At 37.9% G+C, this 18,390-nt stretch overlaps 1 protein-coding gene across 1 annotated transcript in view; it reads right to left on the reverse strand.

Annotated features, from left to right (window-relative positions):
* Positions 1–1,588: 1,588 nt before the first annotated feature.
* The window catches only part of Efna5 (ephrin A5), a gene marked incomplete at its 5' end in the record, with an annotated part of 47,971 nt that continues 31,169 nt past the window's right edge, over positions 1,589–18,390 (reverse strand). The window contains 3 exons of the mRNA XM_015484166.2: positions 1,589–6,026; positions 11,575–11,655; positions 12,078–12,143. Of these exons, the coding sequence (XP_015339652.1) occupies positions 5,905–6,026; positions 11,575–11,655; positions 12,078–12,143 (269 nt within the window). The remainder of the gene's footprint in view (positions 6,027–11,574; positions 11,656–12,077; positions 12,144–18,390) is intronic.

Raw genomic sequence — 18,390 nt, forward strand, 5'->3', positions numbered from 1 at the left:
ACCTTTACTAAGATTCTGGGCAGGTCACAATTTGGTGTAAATACAGTATCAGCTTCAGGAGCAACTATCCGATTATTCTATAATGTGGAATCTGAAATTGTCATCTTTTTATCACTTCCTCTATTTCCTTAGCGGAAAAATGATGATTTCTCTGGACAAGTATCTTCAAAATTTGTTTCAATGACACTCAGATTTTGTCTTGGGTTTTTCTCACTTTCACAGTCATCTTTGCAGCTACTAAGAAAAATTCTTCCATGCATTTTACCATACTCTTAAAGCCTACAATTTTTAACTCACCAAGATTTCCCAAGAAGCTATTAACCTAATTTTAACTATTTTAAAAATGTGATTTAACTCAAGCTTCCTAATCTTAAAATCTCCAACCTTAAAAAAATCACTTGTTTAAACAAAAACATATATCTCCCCTATTATTTATGAACAATATAAATGCTTGAATTTTATATTTACTCTATAAATCATCACTGTTATGCTTACACATAATGTCTGTCTTATGTTGTAAACTTTGAAAGTACAGATTGTAAGCATTGCTCTGTACAGCAACTGACTGAGCACAATGTCATGATCACTTAAATGCTTTTGATGATGATGGTGAAGATGGTAATGATCACATAATGCTGTTCTGGTCAGAAAATGTCACATAGGTAGTCCAGTATGCTTTCTTTAAAAACAATTTTTTTTTAATGTGAGTTGTTTCTCATTCTATAAAGCTGTCATTCTTCATTAGGAAAAGAAGGTTACAGTAAGTTATAATTAGTGTTTAGTGCCCTATCAAATAATTAAGTATAATAAAAAGCTCTCAATGAGTTTAATGTTAACATGGTGTAATTAAAGCCAAGTCTTGAAATGCATTAGGTGTCTATTATGTCAGATATTTGATTTTTCTTTCCTTTACAGATGAAATTCTCAAATTGTGCTTATAGCAATGTCATCATCAAAGGCAAAAACACATTACTTGAATGCAAAATGGGCTTTGCAGTGTCCAAAAAAGACAGAATTCAGAAAATCAAAAAATGAACATTACTTCTACAGCCCTGTTATGTACAATAAGAAAACTGAGTCTTAAAGGTATTGTGACTTGCCCAGGGTCACACAGTGAAAAATTAATTCTTTGTTGGAAGTGAGTTATTGACGTGTGGGGTTTTGTTGAAGTGATTGTTATTATTGTTAACTATTTCTTTCTGAAGTGTAAAAGTTTGCTAGAAAAATGTTTATTTGGTCTTTTTCTTGATAGGGTGAAAAAATTTGTGAAAAGTGAAAGAATATAATTTGTGTGTAACTCCTCCCTTATTTAAGTTGTCTTAGGATGCAGGGCTTGTCAATGTGACTATTTTAAGGCTCAATACAGAGACAAGGCTGAAATTTCACCATTCTCTCAACAGAATATCTGGAATGTGCCTAGATACTTGGCCATTTTGAACCCTGCATTCTTTGAGCTTCCCAGGCCCTCTCTTGTGCATGTTGTATTATCTTTTTTGTCCACAAAGATTTTGAAAAATCAGCAGAGTACAAGTAGCCCCTGAAATAAAGGCGTCATTCAAGGAACAAAGAAGTAGAAGGAGGGATCCAATTAAAATGATGAAAATCTTTAATTTTTATTTAGGTATACTTGTACGGACACGTGTATATACAAATACAGATTGTATGGGTTTGTTTGTGTGTGGGTTTTTTTTTTTTTTTTTACATTTTCTTTTACGTTTATATAATGTCAGCATTTCAAAACAGCACTCGATGAGTAAGTGCAAAGGAACTGCAAAGCAGGGCAGTACAAGCACAGGACCACACGGAGCTGGACTTCACACCCAGACGCACACACAATGAGTGGCTTCAATGGGGTGTCAAGAGTAAGCATGGAAAGCGGATTTTGACTCATGGGTAACCTCCAACATGCCAGCATCTATTAAACTGTACAGACAATGGGAGCAAGCCCATTGTAGGGAGATTTTCTCACATCCGAGCAGCTCTGGGGCAAATGCATGGGAAAAACTCAGTGATGCCAAACCAGAGACAGACCTGCCCATTCACGGCTCTGAGGGAAAATAAAATGTAGGAGGAAAGCAAGACAAATAATAATAATTTTAAAAAACATAAAAAGTTGAGGGAGTTGTAAGGCAAACCAGGGTGCTGGTGGAGGTGGTTTTCAAAACAAAAGCCAGTGACCACAACTTTGAGAGCAATGAATGGAAGGGAGGAGCTAAAAACTGTTTTTCTAATTTTTTGAAACTAATAAAAATGGCTGCAGCCGTTGCTAAGGCACCGGAGAAAAACAGAGTCCCTGAAAATCTACAGGTACAGTGTGACTCTTCCTCTCACATTGTACAGAGGGAAACAGCCCCCATTTAATCTTCCTAAAGGGATTGGTTTGCAACCTTTCCTGTGCCTGAGCTGCACTTGATACCGACAAGACTTTTCCTGGGAAAAATGAAACAGTCCATGAAACAACCATAAACAGAAAACCAAACCAAAGTACAGAACCATTACTAAATTCTCCAAACCTTTTCAAACCACATGCTTAGGGTAGGGGAGGACCATAGGGCTCCAACATCAGACCTTGAAAACATTGAGGACAAGATATTGGTCAAAAAAGTCATGTTGTTCCAGGTCCCAAGATGATGGAGTCTTAAGCTTAGGTGGGTGATGACCACATGAGTCCTGTATATGGAGCAGTGTCTCAGCCATTTGTGACTTTTCTTAGTCATGTACACACTGGATGTTTCAAAGCCTCGATGCATGTTTTGTATCCTGAAAGTCTATTGTTCTCACTTACAAAAGACATAAGAATCAAATTAATACTTTATTATCAAACACTATATACAACAGAGGTTGCTAATAATACAGAATTTAAAGAACGCTTTTTTTTTTTAATGTTTTTCTTTTCTTTCCTCTGCCACCCAAGAAAGTACAATACAAAACAATAGTCTAAACTAACACGAACTGTTACCTGGTCTATTACAGGATACACGGTATCCACTAAACAGACAGATCCTTATTTCCCTGCTTCATGTTGCAAAGCCCTTGGCAACCAGGGGCAAAGGTCGCTGGGGTTTGACCAACTGGGGCTGAGGGGCAGTCATGGCTGCCCTTCAGGCTTTGAATTTTTTTTAAATTAAAAGCTGCTACAAAGTTACATGACATCCTTCTAAGCCCCCAGAGGATTGTAACACCACTACAAAAGGCCACCAGCGTTTTTTTGGACAAGATGAAAACTGTCTGATACCAATCATCTTCTTGAAAACTCCACGCAAGTGCATTAGCTATGATTATGTCATTTATAGGTTGAGAAGCATATTGTCTACTGGTGTGGAAAGTCTTGCTAATTTTTTTTTAAACTTAATTTGTGGTGGCACAATAGTGAAGTAAAAGGGTCTAATTTCCCTGTGAAAAATGAAAGACAATGGCAGAGAGGGCCATGAGTAATTATTTCATTATTTGTTAGAGACAAATGCTAGAAAAACCACAGAAGTCACCATTTCTAAAATGAAATTAGCACTGCTAATGTAGTTATGACTAACTGGAATTATTACAGGATTGTTTGATTTCCTCGGCTATAGAACATGCAGTATTATTTTCGTTCTGCCTATTGATCCATTTTAAAAGGTATCTTTTTTTCCCCCTACCCAAATCCCACTGGACCAACAAGCCTGTAACTATTAATAAAAAGAATAGGATTTCTGGATACTACTGAGAGTATTGAGCATATAAATAGCTAAAGGAAAAAGGAATTGAATGCTGTGGACTTTTGTTTCAATGAAATAGTGGGTGCCTTCTGTGATAAGACTCTGCCACTCCAGAGAAGTTCCTGATATTGGGGAGAAGGGTTGATTGTATCTGCGAAGCTGGCAACCCCACTCACAAAGTTCCAAGTGAGAACAGACTCAGCAGTAACATCCACTCCAAACCATCAGGTAAGCCCAGATTACATTTCAACATGTGTACAACTCTCTAGGGTGCAGTACATTTACAGCTGCCTTTCATTCACATATTTTTTCAATTCAAAACTACTCACAATTCTAAGCAAATTCCCATTCATGAAGTCCGTCCATAACATGACCCCCCTTTTTTAAACATATACATTTTAAAAAACGAATATATAAAAATCCTTATTTTGCTGGAATGCTCTCAAATTTTTCACATTTTACATGATCATTGCATTTATTGACTTGCTTAATTATTTTGAAAGGCATGGTTTCTATTGACATGTCGTGCAATAGCATAAAAGGCTAGATCACTTTTCCATTGGTCTGACACTTCTCCCTGTCTACGCTTTGGAGTTTAAAGTTCATGACAGTCCCACCAGTAGAAACCCCAAGGCTCACATTTCCTGGTAATCAACTGGAAACGTCCCCTGTTGGCCATGCTAAGATTCCTTAAACAGGGTCATCCTGTGTTTATTCTCCTTCTGCCCCACCCCCACAATGAAACAAGATAGCCCCCATATTTCTAAATGTATCAAGGGATACCACTTTTTCTCACAAGTTTAAATAGGACAAGCATATATACTCACTCTCAGCATAAAGTATATCTAAATAATGTATTTTCTATTCTAGTGGATTTTTAAAAAAATATTTTGTTAAAGTCTTTGGGACTCCATCTTGTTTATCTCCCACAGATAAACACGTGTTCCCCCTACGCTTTAGGCTGTGTCAGAAAGGGAAAGAATATAAAATCAATGCTTGAATTCTTTTATTCCAAACTTTGGAATTTTTATTCCAAATTTCCCTTTAGCCCTCCCAAGTAGTGCTGACTGACTCTCCTGGTGACAGGGGTTTTTTTGTCTGAGCCCCCTGCAGTTGTGGAGTGTGGAGCAAAACGTGGGCATTGGGGTGGGAGTCGGGAAAAGGCCACAGCACACTGGCGCTCCAGCAAAGCCAAATCACATCTCCTCTGGCCACTGACATCCTTTCCTTGGTACATATCATCCCCCAGAGGAGCAGCCAAAGCTATTCCACTCTGCAATCATCAACCCTGGCTTGTCAGCCTTGGGGAAGGTCACTTTATTCATAAAAATGCCTCTTTGAGTTTCTTAAAAAAAAAAAAAAAAAAGTTGTAGCACCATGGTGATCTTTATTCAAAGGAAAAAAAAAAAAAAGATCTGGTGTGCACTGCCCAGTCACCAAAAAAATTAGAGGCACTCACACATACACACCCCCACCAAACATAGTTTGCTCTGTTTTCACACTTGCTCTGTATTAGCATTCCTGCACCCAACTCGCCTCCTGGGAAAAAAAAAGGCTTCTTTTACAGAATACAAGTTTTGCTGTCAAGAATGCTTTAAGACAGTCATATTTTAAAAAAACCCAGTGTCTCAACCTTTTAGAAGCCTGTTCATTTATATACTCCTAGAGGAAATGGTGTAATATTATATCTATTCTTAATACCTCCCCTCTGGACCTGACATGGTGACATGATGCCCTGCATGATCATCTTACAGTCCTGAATGAGAAGGCATAAATATTGTATAGGAGAGTGAAACCCTCCCGGGCCTGGCCATCACTGGCTGCATCTGCCACTATTCTTCCTTGTCCATATACCATCCACACAGTGTGCTAACGGAAGTGAGCTCTTAGAGGAGAATGCACAGGAGCTGACGAACCACTGGTGTCACTATGACAATTTGGCATTTTCACCTGGAGTCCATTTAATTTGGAAGGGGTGAGAGAAGTCAAGGGCAAGGGCTGGGGATGGAGTGAGGGAGGCAGCAACTAGTTTATTCAGTCCCCCCAACCCCAAGTTGTTGTTTAGAATTCAGACTGAAGGAAAGAAAACAAAAATCTGACATCTGCCAAAAACCAATAACAAGTCCCTTCTTAGGATGAGCAGTTAGGTGGATCTCTGGTGTTCCAAGACCCTGATGTTTTCTGTGACAGGTGACAGGAGGAGACTGTGCTATAATGTCAAAAGCATCGCCAGGAGGAACAGTAGGATTGCCAAAAGGCGGCTGGGTATCCTTGGTGTTTGTGCCGCGTTCTCGCCGCGGGATGGCTCGGCTGACTCATGTACGGTGTCATCTGTTCAAATAGAAAGCACACATTCCAATGAGATTTCACATCCTTAATAACTCTCTTGCAGCAGCCTGCTGTTAACAGACCTCACCACCCTCTGCAAAGTAGGGTAATGAACCTTGTGCCACCATTGACTTTCATGTCTGCATAATCACTCATTATTTACAGCAAACAAAGGAGAGGCAGAGAAAATTGGACTTTCTTGGCAATATTAATACTTTCCTTTAAAACTGAGGGGAGAAATTGTGCATACACTATAACCTTCACTATGTGAGTTACTTTGGTTTGCTAGCAGTCAGACTTGTCTTGCACAAACTTGAAATACCCAATATATGTTTTAAATCTAAGATGCCACAGGGAGGAAAGTAACGTGTTGGAGAGCGTAGGAGAAAGAGGCAGTTATGTTGGCATATTAGTGGTTAACCAGAATGGGCTGTTCATTTTCCTCTCTTTAGTCATTTCATAGGATTAGTGTTGAATGCTTTGTTGGCGGGTGCCGAGGTGAATTTTCAAATATAAAAAATTAAATACCAAAACAACAGCATTTAAAATAAACTATATGTAATGCCCAGTAAACTTCAATAAACTGGTACCCACTGGTTTTCCTTCAATTAGGAATCAATTATGCTACTATTTCCATTATTGGCCCTGTATCTCCAGGATTAAATTACTTGAACTTGACTATTTTTATTTTTATCAGGCTGAAGCTTGGCACATAAATTATCAGCATGGATGCAAATTTTCTTCTAAATAAAATGGATTAAGTGAGTTAAGCTTCTTTTATTTAGCTATAAAGTGTTCTACGAGGCTGCCTCTGACTTTGGATAGCCTCCCTGATCTGCATGATTAACAGGCTTAACTTTGAAATGGGAACTTTGCAGTAATTAGTGCCCAAAGATAGATGGAGGCTTGCCCATGAGCGAGCCGTGCTATTCTGTAGCATGGCCCATCTTCTTCCTTCCACCTGGTCTCACTTGTGCTTTTAGACTAAATGACCTCTGAATGACTTGCTCCTGGGGCCAATAGTGGTCCTCTGTGCAGATTTTCAGCATCCTGTAGGAGCTCAGCAATTGCCAACTGGGATTCACTCAGTGGTCAGAGAGAATGATAGGTAATAAGTGAGACCCTAGTGTGACTATTCCCAATTATGTAGATCTCAAAAGATAATCCCCAAGTATCCCTGAAAGGCTCACCTTGAGCCCTTTAATGGGTTAACTATCCATTATTTTAAATTCATTTATATTTTCCTACTACATGACACATCACAATAAGGACACTTTTTCTTGCTGGGCAGAGTCACAATCACAATGGATGTCTCTGCTCATCACATCCATTCCTCATGTAAACTAAGAAAGACAAAGTTTTCTCAGCTGGGCATCTTTTGCCCCTAGCTCTCTGATCACATTAGCCTGTCCTCATATAGATGCTGCTGCATCTAACATGCTCCCCTTTCCTGGACCTTAGAAAACCTAGATGGAGTGGTTTTAGCTTAGGAAAATGTTAGGAAGCAAGAATGGGAAGATGAAGAGAAAAATGTGTGTAGTCCTGCACAGGATAGCCAAGTACTTGCAGACCCTCCTTTTCTTCGCTCTTTTTCAGCCTTGCAAATGTATTTTGCAGTTAATAGGGGGTAGAAGACCCTTAATATCCCTGGAATTAAAATTCAAATAACTTCCCCAAGAGCACCAAAATGGTGTCAATCAAAACAATGGAGTACTGCAAGAACTATAAACCCGGAGGATTCCATAGAACTTTTTCTTTCTTTTTTTTTTTTTTTACTAATGTACTGGAGATTGAACCCAGAGGCATTCTACCACTAAGTTATATCCCCAGCCCTTTTAACTTTTAAATTTTGAGACAAGGTCTTGCTAAGTTGCCGAGGCTGCCCTCAAACTTGTGATCCTTCTGCCTCAGCCTCCCGAGTTGCTGGGATTATAGGTGTGTGCCACCACACCCACTCAGAGTTCATTTAAAAATATTGCTTATATTTATACACCTGAAATTATATGTGTTCTTCTCCACATTATTCTTACTAACACATTACCTAATCTCTGCATAGTTTGGAACCAAAGCAGCTCTTATGTACTCAGTGTGAGCATGAAGGTGACCCTTTCACTGCTTCCTGTCCCTTCCAGGTCCTCAGCAAAGCCTAGTCATTACTTGAGGCCCACTCAGCACAAGACATGGTAAAAGGGCCTCACAGGAAAATTGAGAGGAAGGCTTTCATGTTTCATCTAAAGTGAAGCATGAGGCTTAATGTGCCTTTCAGTCCTCTCATCACGGACAATCTGTGGACTTAGCCCTTTTATAAGCAACCAATGAATGTATACCATCCTGTCCCGAAAAGGGGAAAACCCATTTTCTTGGGGCATCATGATTCTTTTCTTATTCCTGCAACATGATGTTCTGCAGTGAAGATTCTACAAAGCATCCTTTGATTAAAATAGAGGCTCAATGATGGGATACTCTATGGCTCCAAAGGGTGAAATGAGAAACTGGCTATCCTTTGGGTAAATCTGAGCAATTTTAGAATTCTAAGGAAGAATTCATAAGCAAAATCTATCCTAATGGAAATTATACCTAATTTCTAAATGTAGGAGAATTTCTAACATATAACAGTGAGCATTATTTGGAAGAAGAAAATGTTCCTCTTCAGAAGCCAAATCAAATCTTGTCTCCTGGCTACAGGATTCCACCACACAGGGGTTTCAATGGTTAACTGAGAGAACACTAGCGATATTTTGGAGCATGTAATGTGGCATATGTCTGCCCTGAGATCATCCTGCATCCCTGATGATAGGAAACTGGCAGGCAAAGTGTTGCAAGCAAACAACAAAGACAAATACATTCCAAAGATAGGTGAATTAGTACATATTGTTGAGAACATGCAGTGGAATCCTTTCAGACTTGCTGGATTCAGAAAGCCTGCATCAACATCCGGGGGGTGAACATCCATTCGCTCAACCAGTTTACACAGTGGTGAATTGCTCTGAGGCTGAATTTTGTAAGGTATAAGGTTACACCCTCAAATTTGTTATTGTATTCATACTACCAAGGACTGTGGCTCAACCTTTTCTCACCTTTTTAATGAAGATGCTTACTGGCAAGCCCTTAAATACAGTTACAACTATCTCAAGGAACTGCAAGCATACCTACACTGTATGTCCCAGCACCCAAGCGTGTGTATGCGCATGCACACACTCTCTCAACTATACTCTTAAATGTTTACAAACTTTCATCAGTTACATGCTTATAGATTTGAAGCTGTTAAAAATTTTGAATGATCACTGAAAACTTATTTCCCCGAATTCTGACAGTGAAATATGCTCATGTATGAAAGTGTCTTAATGTCTCACATGTTATCATTAGTCGAATTCAAAGGTAATTTTCCTAATAGCAGAATAGTCCTCAGTATACCTCTTCTTTACCAGAGAAAAGCATGCAGTATGTGGGTTTCTAAACAGCCTCTTGCTCTCTAAATAGGCAATGTCAGTTTACCTGGAAATGACATGATGGTAAAGATATGTCTTTATTCTGCATGTGTATCAAGAAACAATCCCAGGCAACTTTTATTTATAACATGCCTAACTCTTCTAGTTACCTTTATTCTTATTACCAAACTCAGGAGAGCAAAATCTTCCTTATGAACATCTATACCTCTAGAAATGATAAAGAATAATAATTTTATTTACATATGTATATATTGGAGCCAAGAGATCTGAATATGAAACTATCTAACTAGCTGTGTGGCCTGGACAGGTCTTCTCAGTCATAAGAGAAACAATGTAGACTTTATAGTTTTTTTTTTTTAAAAAGAAATAATTTATTTGTTGTATTGGGATTGAACCCAGGGGTATTTTACCACTGAGCTACATCCCCAGCCCATTTTTATTTTCAGACAGGGTCTTGTTAAGTTGCCCAGGCTAGCCTCACATTTGCAGTCCTCCTACCTAAGCCTCCCAAGTAGCTGGGGTCACAGGTGTGTGCCATGACACCCAGTAACTCTATATTCTTTAAGATATCCCATTTGACTTGCAGCTCCTATGATGGCCCACGTCCTTGAGCTTGTGAGGAGACTGGTACCTTGAAAGTCACAGTAATGCTTCCAGATTTCTAGGACACAATTAAAATGTCTCTGCGTCAGCACTCATTCCTTGCAACTTTCTAAAGCAGCTAACTGATCCCTGGGGAGCCACTAAGACCTCTGAAAGCTCATTGTACACACCTCTTGTTTGTGCTTTGGGTTAGATGCCTGCCTTAGAAAAACAAGAATGCTTGGGGGGAAAAAAAACCCTAACTCTTCCTGTCAGTTACAATGGGAAAGCTATTGTATGTCCTGAGGCACTGCATTTACTCAGGGTAAGTTTCCCTAAGGCTCATTGACTGTGTTATCCCAGTAACAATACTCAGTGGATAAAGTGGACCTGAGGCTCCTTTAATTTCTATAACAATAAGAAAAAAAAAGTCTTACCACAAAAAATACAAAAAACAAACAAGAAAAAAAATCTCCATTTGCACAAGGGGACTCAAATCTCTTTGTGAAGTGGAAATAGTTTTATTTCCCTTCAGCTTTGAGATGATGGGAGATGGGTAAAGAAAGGCATCATGATCTTCAGCAGGAGAGGGGAGGAAAAGATACTACTATATGGAAAGGACAGCAATGAGCTGGGAATAGAGGGCCACTACCTTTCATAAAGAATCTCGCTGCATTTGATGGCCAAATTGAATTTATAACCAAATGGATAGTTTATAGGTTTACATTATCCACAGTATACTACAGCGTAAATACTTAAATGAGAGTTCTTGTGGGCTTTATTTTCTTTCACAGGGCTGGGATAGTTTGAAACTGTGAAACTGAGTACTAGAAAAAATTTATCTTTAAGTCTTATTTTGCCTCAGCAATCAAAGATCATATTTGGCTCAACAGGCTACGGTGTACATTTGTGAGAGCAGCAGGTGTGTGAATCTGTGGTGGAAACATGATTATACTTCTCCAGACAAATGCTATTGACAACAACAGCACAAACAATATTGGAATAAAATGAAGTTTTTTAGATCAGTTTCATGAGGTATGTGATTTTCTAGGGAAAACTAAATACGCTGAATTGGTTGCTCTTTTGTTCAATAGTCCTACTACTTTTAGCCACAGATTTGGATATCAAAATGAAAATTTTATAAACACATACAATGGAAATGTTTTTTGTCTTATATGAAAACAGATTCTTTAATATTCACAGTGATTCACCAGCATGCTCTGAGGATATGGCAAAAGGCAGTGAGATTTTAGCATTCTGATGGGGTTTCATATTAGGATACTGCATTAAATAAAACCCATGTCCAAAAAAGAAAAGCCATATTTAATCTAACATGCATTACACAAAGATAACTGGAGGAATGAAGTAGAATATAAGTAATATTAGCATTGCTAGCAATGGGCAAAAGCAAAACAATCGTAACATGCAAACATGCAGGGAGGAAGAAAGGAAAAAAAAAAGGGCTGAAGCACCGGAGAGATAGATGCATTTGTTAAAAGAGATTCTCTAAGCATACTAACCTGCTGGTTCTAATGAATTTTCTACTTTGTCGTTAACATCGAAAACACGATCATGAACACCTATAGTTTTCATACAGCTATCTATAACAAAAATAGAGATAACAGCCAAATATGTTAGTGAAGATACCCTTAAACTCCCATTTCTCTTTTTTTTTTCTTTCTCTCTATTTTTCCTTTTATTTATGTCAAGATTGTTTTACAATCAATGGCATGTATCCGAATGCCAATATTGTTCCCATTAGCTGTGCACGTACAACAATCTAAGAAACAACAAGTTAGCAACTGCTGTGTACTTAAATAAAAGCATCATGAAGAATGATGAGAAAAAATATGATGAAAACTAAAACATGGATGTTGATATACGAAACAGATACCACACGAGATTTAACAGTAAAAAAAAAAAAAAAAAGAAAAGAAAAAAAACTTTTACCGCCGTGAACTAGACCACACGATAAAGCATGCGCAGTGAAGGCACCCTCTGAAGCTCAATCTAGGGAACTTACTTGTTGGTCTCACAAAGACTTTGAGTTTTAGGCAGGACCTTCTTCCATTATCTGGGATTGCAGAGGCTGTGGTGAGAGAGGGCAAGAGAGAGAGGAGACAACGACAACTGATTACTTACAACAAATCATACTTTTCAGATGGATCTAACTGCTACAGAGGAGTCTACTTTCACATCCCACATTTCAATACAATAAAGAATCATGCAAGAATGTGGGTCATCTATGAAAAAATATTTTGGACTTTCATTTCAAAGGCATTTCCATTTAACTTGATCTGTTATGAATTTTCTCTAAATCAAAAGGATAATACCGGAGCCCTCTTGCTTTAGGGGCTACTCCTCCTCAGCTGCAGGAAGAGAGGCCCACCAGAGGCTGGGGGTGAAAGTGCTGGCAAAAACCAGTATCGGATAGTCAGAAAGGCAGACTTAAACATGACCAATTTCTGTTGGGGAAAGCAGAGCTTTGTCTGTCCTGAAAGCTTGTCTGTCAGTGCTTTGCAGGTAATTCAATTAGAGGTTTTACTCAGAACTTGGCTCCACTTTCTATATGACTAACCCAAGCCCAGCAACTTCCATCATGCTATTATAAGTACAATATGCTATTGAGAAAGTACTATGTTGCAACGGCACATTTATTTTTTAAAAAGTGTGCAACAGAGAAGGATGGAATTAATAAAGTGGACTTACCAAAACATGACAACATGTTTCAAGTTATAAATCATTTGAGGAAGAAACTTTCTTCTCCTCTTCAAGATAATAAGATTGTAAACTTTCTCTGGGTTTGAAAGATTATCTCCCTGCAGTACTCACAGCTGAATGTCAAAGGGATTTCCAAGGGTGGCAAGACCCTTAACAACCACATGTGTTTACTAATGCATTCTAGAAATGACATAAATTACTGAAATGAGTGCTGCATACTTTCCTCCCTATGTGCTTGCTTCAAGTGGTTTCTTTGTTCCGAAAAGGCAGATGACATCAATCAAAACACACATGGCTTAAAATTAGGGTGGTAATAGCTAAAGTGACAAAGAGAGGGCCAGCGCTGTCTTCTCTCTTTTTATTTTTATGGTATTCTTCATGGGGAAGCCCAGAAAACAAATGAACACAAAAGTTTACTTTGCAGGTAAGAGGATTCAAGATGTAAATTCCAAACCAATTTTACATGAATTTCCTCATGGAACTACAGATCCATGAAACCATGCTATAGGAAAACTTATAAATTAAGGACCTAAAACCTCAAGCTGTAAAGGACCCCCAGTGTCACTATTCAACACCTGTTGAAACTCTTTATTTTAGGACAAAAGCATGGAGAAAAGATGTTTTCCACCCTCCCCACCTCCTCTGGATCCTCTGACAAGCAGTTAAGAAGTGCTAACAGCTGGCTTTGCTGTAGGCGTTCATTAAATCAAAGTCGGAAAAACTCCCTCTACTGACATTTACAGTAACTAGTGTGTTATTTAGGGCACAATATTTGCACTCTGTGGTTTGATCCAGGAAATGGTGTCCTTCCTGTGGACCCCAACTGCAAATGTGCATATCACAAACACAGTGCACATAGGTGACTCCAATTCATTAAGAAAACCATGGGTTCTTAAATGACTACATGTCTTACTCACGAGAGGTAGTGTGGAAAAGCAAAATATGGATATTTGCACTGCTGTTCTATAGGTTTTTGAGTGGAGAGGAACTCATTTTAAGCTTCTGAACTTGATTCACCATAAATAGCTGATTTTACACGATATTGCAAGATAAATAGGCTCAAAGCAGGATTAACTGTTTAATTGCTTTTGTGAAGAGCTTTTTGGATTTAGTACTGGTCTTTCAGATTTCTCTTATGTAGAAATAAACCCAGGACATAAAAATTATTGTAGGTTGTATTGGAATAACTAAATAGTAGCAATTGATGAGACATCCAGGAAAAAACTAAAGAATTCTCTCACCAGCTCATAAGGAGGGACATGAGCCTTTGCTACTAGATAAATTACATTCCCAAATTATCAGATATGTTTTACATAAAATGTAAAACAGAAACCTCTCTTCCCTACCAATCTTCCTACTATTATTTCCTAACACCAGAAAAGCTGAGACAATGATAGTGTGATCGATGATTCATTATACTGTTTGACTATAGCATTCTAATCCTTAGAAAAATTTATGAGCAAAGACTATTAACATACAATTGGTATGTGAGTGCATGTACAGACTACGTTAACATGGATTGACTCCACAATCTCTGCTCATGAGATTGTGTGCTCATGCCCTGAACACCAAGCCCTCAGAGCCAAATTGAGAAGCATGCTTTGTTAGGTCAGTGTAACTTCAGTTCCTTACATACCACATCTAAAAACAAAACCAAAAATATTTAAAAAGATAAAAAAAAAATTCCATATTGCGGAAGATCCTTTTATCCATATCCTTTTATCCATTTCTTACACAAGGTTTTAGAATGTGAGCATGCAGCTTCACCACATGTTCAAGCTCTGTTCACCCCATCCGCCTTAGCTGATGGTGCAGGATGACTTTATGTCACTTGAAATACAGAGGACTAATTATCAGTAATATTTGAAGACATGCAATAATACAAAAGTGCTTTACGAGTCACAAGTAAACTAAAGGCAGAGGATTGAGCATTAAAAGCACAAAATAATACAGGAATTGAAACATGTACTATATGCCTTCAGGTAAGCTGTGAAAAGAAAAATTTTCAGGATCACTTATGAGTAAATGGCAAAGCTAAGGATGCCTGGCTTTTGTTAGGAGCTAGGTAATATTAATCCCCATGACTCTAGAGAAATACCACTTTATAACATTCACCTTAAAGTGACCAATATTATCTTTATCTTAGTTAGAAGAAATTTTATATATAGTTTCATGTATATATATATATATATATATATATATATATATNCAGCTCCTATAACCTGATTTCAGAACAAGCATCCTCTTGTCCCACCAGTAATAACCCTCAGTTTCCTCCTTAGACATGAAGTAAAATTAAAATATACCTCTACCGTACAGTTGGCCCTCTGTATCTGTGGATCCCACCTCCCTGGATTCCATCAGCTGCAGATTGGAAATATTTTGGGGAAAGAATACATCCATTCTGAACATGTACAGGCTTTTTTCTTAACATTAGTCCCTAAACAATGCAGTACAACAACTATTTACATAGCATTTACGTTTTTTTAGGTACTATAAGTTCGCTAGAGATTATTTTTTTTTTTTTTTTTTTTTCTTTTTTTTCTCGTTTAGAGTAGTTGTAGGTGGGCAGCACGCCTTCTGTTGACTGTGTTCCTTTTTGTATGCCGCGCTAAGGCTCAAACCCAGTGCCTCCTATGTGCTAGGCCGGCCCTCTGGCACCGAACCACAGACACAGAGGAGGAAGGATTCTCAGAGGCTGTTCATCTTCCGGTTTTTTTTTTTTTTTTTTTTGGAGAGACCCAATGTTCTCAGCAAAGTGGAACCTGGACTCCTGACCCATAGAAACTCTGAAATAATGTTGTTTTAGCCACAAGCTTTGGGGGTAATTTTTTCAAGACCTGGCTGGTGCAATGCAGTATACAAACAAATGTATGTCATCATTGATTTCCCACAGCTGCCTTTAGACTGAAGGACTTAAGACACTGCAGCATTTTCTCCTGATGGGCAGCCATGTCCTTGTTCCCATGGAGCAGTGCACTCCTTACACTGGGGCCATGCCTAAACAACCAGATCCCTTACTAGTTTATATTTCAGGCTACTGTTACAAGTCCACTTAAAATAGGCCTATAAGAGAGGTAATTATAAACTGCTGTTGAAGAAATACTACAAGACACATCTATTTGTTCTCACTCCAGCATTTAAAAACTGTTTTTCATTTTCCTTCTCATGCAACTTGGTTTGTTTTTGCTAATGTAATCAACCTGTGCTGTTCCTTGCAATTAACATGATGTCTCACTTTAACTCTGAATTGCTGGGTGAACCTAAGTGGGGTTTGATACAAAATATGAACTTCAGTCATAAGAGAAAATGCTTTTCCTCAGATCTGTGAAATGGGATATAAAGTTGAGCTTTAACTGAAAGAATTTCAAAGTTAAAAATTTTAAAGTTAAAATAAGTTAAACTTTTCTTACTATCCAAACCTCCTATCAATTATCTTCTTCATAGGCCATCAAACTAAGTATGTGACTTTAGAAGTTCCACAATAATTAAAGTATCAAATATTCTTCATAAAGAACCTGAAGTTTGGCAGGAGAGGGGTAGGACTCTCATTTCCTACTTCTTTCACATTTTCAGGCCCAATACAGTGCTCATTAGTCAACTTGAACATTTCTGTCTAACCTTATTCAGCCTCCAATCTTAATTCCAAAGGCCAAAATCCCTCTCCTTTTCTGTGTCCCATGTCAATCTGGGTACTTTGAGAAGTTTTATTTTTAAAAACAGTCAGCCACTTTCTTCTTTGTAAAGAAACAAGCGTGTGTGAGCATTAAAAATGCAGCTTTCCATTATGTTTGCCACAGGCAATATTTCTCAATTTGAGCAAGTCAAAAGAAAAGATAGGTTATTAGTTGTTAGCAGGACCCAGTTTTTTCCCCCTCTAGGTTTTTCATGCAGTTTAACATACAACACAAATATATTCAAATTAGGCAGGTGAAAGCAGAATTAAGCATTAATATTTCTTTCACAGTAAATGCTGGAAAAGTAAAGCCCATTTAAATACAGAGCAGTACTGCAAATGTCTCCTAGAATTTAATGAATCAATAAAATCCATTTTGTGTATATGGGCGAAGGGTGGGGAAAAGAAGTGGTGGGAATGGGATGGAGAGTAACCAAAGCCATATGGACTTCTTAGAAAATGGTTACCAGATTTGCAGAAAAATTCTTAAAACAAAAGTTAGGCCTCTTCTTAGTGAAGAATACCCAGGCAATAATCTGCAACTGACTGCTTGATTTTTTTTTAAAAGCACCACAAGACTTAATTTTCATATTAAGAATAAAATCACCAGTTATATTGGACCACATTACACCATTCTACCTACTGAGATGTAAAAGTCACATGGTGGGTTTTTTTTTTTTTTTTCTTGTTTGTTTTTGTGGTGTTCAAGATAGAACACAGGGCCTTGCATGTGTTACAGCAAGTTCTCTACCACTAAGCTGCACCCCAGCCCAGAAGTCATGTGTTTTAATCACTGGCTCATGCCTTAGGTATACGGAGTTTGCATCCACAGGAGCTGGTTAAATTTGCCCACACATTTTACCTCTTACAGCCAGCAGTATCTCAAGACTTAAATCATTGGCAGGTTAAGGTCAAAGCCTCAGTTGTAAAAATTAAAAAGGAGGTTATTAAGTATAGAGGCCTTGGAGAAATTAAAAATACCATGTAAATATTAGATACTTTGATATGGCTCTGGGGATGTTTCTTTTAAAAAACTAGAAAAGGGAAAGGGATATATTTCCCACAATATAACAAGAAGGGTGGAAAAATGTACTCCCCAAGCTAAAACTTGTTTTCAACACTAGGGGACTATAATGGGGAACAAAAAATTAGAGTAAAGTTCGTTCCAGCTGGGCAGCCTCAGAAAAAAGAGAAATTGGGAGGTACCACCCATCCCAACCATTGCTCCCCCAATGACTCTACCGCCTTAGGCAAATTCTCACTGCAAATGCTAACTTCAGTATTATTTAAATTCCAGCAGCTAAGTCTCAGTAGATCAATTACTTTTTCTTAGCAACCTCAAACAAATGGCTGAGGACAAGTTTCTTTCTGGAAATAAACAAATAGAACCTCATCATGCTTATGTACACATTTATTTGAAATATGAGCAAACTTTTACTGACTTTTAAAAGCTTAGTGATGATAAACCTGTTTCCACTGAAGAAGGGTATCAAAATCTACTGAATTATGAGCAGAAAACAACGTTGATTTTGGAGGATTATTTTAAACTGTCCCTTATAAGAAGGCTTTCTCATTCTTTCTTAGGAAAATTTAAGACAGTTTAAATAAATCTCAGTGTGTAATTCAAGACTTGACCTCCTTCTTCAATGAATGGGGAAATCCCTCCACTCACAGAGATAACACTTAGATCTCATTTAAAAAAAAAAACTAAACATATTATTAGGCATTTTATTATTTAGAAAATATCCCCAAATATCTTTGAACAGTTAGAAAAAAAATGTTTCCTCTTATCAAATATTCTCTGAGGCCTGGCCTTGCCTGAGGACACACTGTTTAAGTCTGTGCAAAGTCTTCAGATGGTTCTTCTGGTCTGTGGTGATTTTGGCAAACCTGCTGTACTAGATAAGTATTATCTGACAAAACAACAACAACAACAACA

This window comes from Marmota marmota, unplaced genomic scaffold (assembly GCF_001458135.2).
Source record: "Marmota marmota marmota unplaced genomic scaffold, marMar, whole genome shotgun sequence".
Classification (NCBI taxonomy): domain Eukaryota; kingdom Metazoa; phylum Chordata; class Mammalia; order Rodentia; family Sciuridae; genus Marmota; species Marmota marmota.